Here is a 6,328-nt window from a genome sequence, read left to right on the forward strand (position 1 = left end):
AGATAAAAAGGGGACACGAACGATGCTCCAGAGGCGTGCAGCCGACAGTGGTCGAATTCAGGGAACAAAAAAGAGGAACTGCTCGGTGGTCCTCGGAAAGCTCCAGACCAGAGCTCCGTTGATGCCCTTGTAGGGATTTAAAGCTGCTCGAGTTCCTTCATGTGCATAATTTCAGCTCGCGGGAGAGAGGCACATTGGGAGAAGCGCAAGGTTCCATTATTAGCTGAGAATAGCCGAGCCCTCTGTACGGTGGGCATCTTCGTGAAGAGCACACTCACGTTCAGCATCGAACAAGGCTTCGCAAAACGAACACTGGAAGCATCCGCTGAAGTCCGCCAGACCGTTTTTATGGGCATCCAGGTGGCTTTTCGCCGCCTCCTCATCCGAAAAACACCGGCCGCATACAGAACACGGATGAGCGGAAACGTTGGGATGGACTTCGCTCATGTGCTGCGCCATGCCGTTGACATCGTTGAGGAACTCGTGGCATTCTAAACAGACAAGGTAGAGGTGGTGTTTGTTGTGCATGTGACCTCGTAATAGCGCCAGGTGGCTGAAGGCATCGTCGCAGATCTCGCACTCCCAGAGGCTCTGAGGCGAGGATGACGATGACGGAGGAACTGAAGCCTTTCGTTGGAACGTGTCGTCGGAGGGTGAACTCCGACAGGAGACCAAAGATATCGGTTGCGGTTGCCGCAAGGGCGAATTACGACAAGAAATCGGAGGGGGAGAAGCCGAGACGTCCGACGACGACGGCGTTCGAGACACCGGTACGGGGGTGATCTGCAAAGTCGCGCCTCCCGACAGACGAATTCGCTTGACAGGCAGTTCGGGAGACGGTGGAGCTTGATTGTTGTTGTGGATTTCCATGTGCTTAACGAGTTGGAAGAGATTAGCGAAGGTTTCCTTGCACATTGGACACGGGTTGTACTTCACACGTTGCTGAAAAGACGCATTCCTTTCTTGAGCTCGACGTCGAAGGAGATACTTCCAACAGCCGCGCAGAGCTACAACTTCTCCATACGACCTCCAGCTCGCGTATCTATTGCACACGTTCCGGCCGACTCACCTCGTTCTGTACCTGAGCAGCTCCGTGGTGTTGATGCGTTCTCATATGCTCATTGTAGCTATTCATGGTTTCGAAGCTGATTCCACAGAAACACGTGACTGTGTTCAAAGATCTCTTCTCTAACCTTCTTCTCAACTGCGGACTAGGCTCGCCCACTGTGTGATTGTGAGCCCCCTCGACGTGGTACTTCAACACATATTTGTTCTTGAACATCTTGTCACAAAAAGGACACGGTAATCTGCATCAAGTAGAGAAAACCCCCCGATAAGCTCCAATGCTTGTCAGGCGGCGAGGTAGAGCCCCGCGAGTAGCCCATGAACATGGACTGCCAACGAATAACATACATATAAACATCTGAGCCGAGAATTCTCCCTCGATACCGAGGATGTACGAGTTCTGAAGCACCAACCTTTTCTCCATATGACATTGGAGGTGGATTTCCGTCAAGCTCTTGTGCGGGAATTGCTTATGACACACGCTGCAGTAGAAAGGACCCACGATGCGGGTCTTACCTCTTTGGTCAGTGATCTCCCGTCCGCCCAGTACCCGCGGTTCGGGTTTCTGATTTCCCAAGGGACCTTCCGGGGTCCCCATGGAAGTCAGACCGATTGTTGAAGCTGGTGGGTTCGACGGCGAGGGAGAGAGTAATGGTGGCACTCCGGGAATGGCGTTCATAGCCGCCTCTGTAAAGAATGAGGCTCGACTAAGTTCACCTTTCGAGATTCTTCGAGCGAGGTGAGCTTCTCATGAGTTCAACCAGGTTGGCAAAAGTTGAAGTGACGCAGGAACTACGCTCAGGTGTCGCCGTGAGATTCCCTGGCTCCGAGTGCAGCGATATGAGAGCGCTCTTTCGAGGGATAGATTCCGACCTCTAGATGACCGAGTGCATTCGGCAAGGCAAGGCTTCGCGATGAATTCATTGACATGCGTCGAAGCTCACCGACAAAATTCAGATAGAGCTCGGTATTTTTTCATTATTATGCCTCACTAGAGCCCGACTCTTGAATGACTCACGTGAGGAGGACACGAAGCGAAGAAGAGAAACCGGAAAAAAAGCGAGATGATCAATGCACAGAGTTCACCAGAGGAGATCACGCGGGAGTCTTGCAACACCGATGTGACTCGCTGTAGAAGTGAGCTCTGCTCAGCAGCGGGGCGAATTTGTACAGCCGAAATTCGGACTCATACTTCAAGTTATCGCACTGATAACGCTCAGATTGTATCTTCCAGCCAGAAAAGCTGCGTGCGATGTGGACGATGCGTATGAAAGTTCACATCGATTTATTCATATGGGTCTTTTTTTCAGATGGTTATCAGTCGAGACCTCCCTCGATCTCTCTCTGATATATTCGGGGATTTTCCATTCGCACATCGATAGCTCTCAATCTCTTTCTCGCTAAACAAAACCCGACTTATTGATTTTGGTGAATCTCGAAGAGGATTCGTATCGCAAGCGTGTTCAGACTGGACGGACTGAGGTCGTCGGCTTCCTCGCCTTCCTTTCTTCGCCTCCTTATTTCGACCCGTGGGAGCGGAGCCAAGCCGAGTATCGCTCTACACGTGCGATTCCTTGTGTACTAGGTGAACCTTATACGGGAATCTCCCCGTTTGTTTGAGGGCGTCAGCCCGTCCCGACAGGTAGTGAAGCGTTGCAGTGACGCTCACTGTCGCGAACATTTATCCGTTCGGATCGCTAGTTCCATTAATGATCGTGGACCACTTCTATCGCTCATTGACTGCCGACTGGCTCACTGCATAGCTCGTTGGCAAGTGAAACAGCAAACCGACAAAACATCAAATGATTGTTCGATTGGAGTCGATTGAATTATTTCGAAAAGTACCTGCTCGAAACGAGCGATTTCTGGCAGAGAATTTCAGAACATCGTTCTGTTCCTTTGGAAATTTCGAACCTGGATATGTCTCAGGAAATTTAGCGCTGAGGTGCGAATCAAGACAGCCAAGGCAAAAAGTGTTGCGAAATAGTCAAATTGCTGCTTTGACGATGTTGCACAGCGGTCTCTTCTTCCACAAGGAGTCGCGATTGCTGGGGGACGGATTAGTGATTTTCTCGTCCTCTAGTCTTCGAAAAACGATATCTCGCAGGCTCCGTCTCTGTGGCCACCACGATTCATCTCTCAGTCAGACCGAAAAACAGGCCAGATCAAGAAAAAGCTCTCGGCTTCCATAGAATTTTGATATCGAGTTATGCTCCCTCACAGCTGGAGCACATGAGCAGATTCATTCGATACGCTCGAAAGAATACGAACGAAGAGTCCTGACGATAACTGCACCGACTGAATCAGTCGATAGATAGATATGTAGGTAGATGGACAGATCGATCGCTCTCGTTTGTTCCGATGAAAGAAAGAGATTGTTTCGTTACACTTGAACATAGTCGTAACCGCTCGTGCTTCCAAGTAGACATGGTATCAGATCGCTCTCCACATTCGAGTGGAGTTGGCTATTACGGGAGAAAAACGACGGAGAAAACAAAAAACTCGTCGCGGACAATAACGGATCGATGGGAACACGGAGAAAATGACTAATGATTTCGAAACCGTGACGATGCATGACGGTTCTGACCGTAATTCGCTAGTGATTGTATCCCAGAGCGGCTCGCAAATCCTTCGAAATACAAATTCAGTATCAGGTTTTACCGTCTAGGATAACGTCACACTTATGGGAGGGAAGCGGGCGGAGGAATTTCACTGACCGTGAAGAAACGAGGTGACGAATATGACTCCATCGAGGAATGAGCCCTCCAACAGAAGAATCTCCAATAGTTCGCCCTCTTCTCCTCCGCCCGCACCGCAATATTCCTTCAGGTGACAGAACTCCCGTCGATTGTCGTTGGCTACAGAGCTCGGATCTCCGAAAAAGACCAGAGTCGACTGATTATTATTTGCACAATTCATAGACGAAACTCATGGTGTATTCGGGAGGACACGGATCCCGGCTAAATCTACAGCATTTACGACTCTATAATAGAGAGAATCAGAGATAATTTCGCAGAGCTTTGACATGCAATACTGATCAGAGAAAATTAGCCATCAGAGTTGTGCTGGCTCCAGGGCCTTGGCGTATAGTTATAGTTCTGGTTCGAAATTCGCGATTGGGAGGTTGTCGTTGTCTAACGTCTGTTGAACTTTAAGGCGGCGGCTCAAGACCTCTCCTTCAGTGGACTCGCTGAAGCGATGAATGAAACCGTAATTGGTCGTCGGTATTCCCAACCATGTTTGAGACGTGGAGTCTGCGTATTCTCGTTACGAGGATCGAGCAGAGAGAGGAAATATGGACGGAAGAAGCAAAGGAACGAGTTAGTGTAGGAGAGATTCCGCGGAAAAAGTGTGAGAAAGTCTCCAGCGAGACCGCATTCAGGAAGTCTACACAGGCGGGGCCAGGCGCCAAGATGCTGCGACGGACTTAGCCGCTAGGCTAGCTGGCGCAAAGGCCACAAAAATTGCTTCTCGAACGCTGCTATCCAAAACACAGTCGACGGCTGAAGGCAACGAGAACGAACCGTAGCACAAGAAACGATGATGATGATGACGACGACGACCTTCTTTCATAAACAAACTCAACCGATCGCAGGCACGCCGCAGAACGTATGGCGGCCGTAACCGATGAGACAGGACAGAATAAAATAGAAGGATGCGATTCGTTCTCAATCGAATAATTCTTCTCCCGATCTTCTGGTCCGATCGAGAGCGATCGAGGAGGACGGTGGCTCAAATCCTAGACATAATTTGCGACTTCCCCGGATTCGCAACAAAGACATCGGATAACAAAAAAGCGTCAGTCATAATGAGAAGTCCCAACAGAGCCTTTGCCGCGACAGCAGCAATGACGAAGGAACGAGAAGCACTTTTAGAACAATCGAATTTTTTCCTTCGTTCGTCCTATAACGCCAGCATAGTCGTCATCACAATGTCTACTGCGAAGCCAAACACAATACACTTAGTCATCTACAACGACCTATAGCTAGGATAGAATAGGCAGCGACCGCTAGGAACGTATTGATTCATGCCAGGAAAGAAAATTCTAGAGCTACCGCCATGACTCTATGGCCATCCATCCCGTCCAGAGCCTTGAAAAATCTGAATAATGTTGTGGATCGCTAGAGCTCCAAAACTCGAAAATATCGACCGCCTCCGACGGGATACATTCTGGATAAGCGAATCGTAACCAGGCGGAAACATGCGCCAGGGTTTTAATGGATCCGCATAAATTGCCGCACGAGAGAAAGCGCCGGCTGGTCGACGATCTGCGGGCTCTCCATTTACCCATGCATGCATGCAGGACGGGTATGCACAAGAGTATTTACGCTTATCTGTACCGTACGAACGACGGGGCTCTACGAGCGAGATCGAACTTTCATTAGGCGACTCGTTACTCAGTCCCGGTATCTGACGGGAATTTCAAGTCTGTACGGGAACTTGGAGGCGAATGTCGCCCGAAATCCTTGGACTACAGAACAGGTCCGAATAAAGGCCGTAGTCGAAGGCTGTATCCTCCTTCGACTTCTGCCTGTATTCATTATGTCCGATGTTGGTCGCCATTGGATTTGATCGACACGACCACGCCAACGGATTTCGACTGTGCGTCTTTTTCTCCCGTTGCTGAGACTGTGTCGTTCGGCGTAGAAGTGTGCTTGTGCGCGGCCGCCTTCGAAAAAACAGCTGCTTTAAAATCTTGGCTTTCTCTTGCGCCGCCGCCGTCCGTCGCATGATTCGTTTGTTCGCCAAGCATCTAGCCTTAGCAACATCGTCGGCTCCGCTCCGTCGTCGACGACCTCATATATATTTTTCTTCGCCTACAGTGGAACCGCTCCCACAATTCTCGACTTCATTTTCATTTGTTCGTCCGTGCAGCTCTCCTTCATCTCATTCCAATAACCGCTTATTGGAATGTAGTCTCGGAATGCACGTGGTCTCGACGCGAGAAATCCGTTCCAGCGTGGAATCCCGTTTTGGGTTCATTCTGCAGGCGGAGCTCATCCCAGAATCGAGAAGGATGGGGTATCAAACCCTGGATTTCGCTCGCCATTCATCGAGGGCATTCAGGTCGAGCTGTCCCTCGGGGAGAGCGCTTTATGATTCATGATGATTGACGATATTATCGTTGGAATCGTGCCCTTTCGCGGCTCGCCGTATTCGCTTGCATGCGCGACTCTCTCGCGATGGGGTACATATTCGGATCGAGAGCTTCCGGGATTCCTTAGTCGACAAGGAGTGGTGGTATTCCGCACGGAACGCTTTG

General features: G+C 50.1%; 1 protein-coding gene across 1 annotated transcript; it reads right to left on the bottom strand.

Moving 5' to 3' along the window:
• Positions 1-219: 219 nt before the first annotated feature.
• Positions 220-1,663, bottom strand: LOC100901344 (zinc finger protein 423). The gene is made up of 3 exons (XM_029110901.1): positions 1,479-1,663; positions 1,070-1,307; positions 220-987 (listed from the first exon to the last, which is right to left on the bottom strand). The coding sequence occupies exons 1-3, from the start codon at positions 1,661-1,663 to the stop codon at positions 220-222; spliced, it is 1,191 nt and encodes a 396-aa protein (XP_028966734.1).
• Positions 1,664-6,328: the final 4,665 nt, after the last annotated feature.

This window comes from Galendromus occidentalis, unplaced genomic scaffold, assembly GCF_000255335.2.
Source record: "Galendromus occidentalis unplaced genomic scaffold, Mocc_1.1 scf7180000077153, whole genome shotgun sequence".
In the NCBI taxonomy this organism is placed as follows: domain Eukaryota; kingdom Metazoa; phylum Arthropoda; class Arachnida; order Mesostigmata; family Phytoseiidae; genus Galendromus; species Galendromus occidentalis.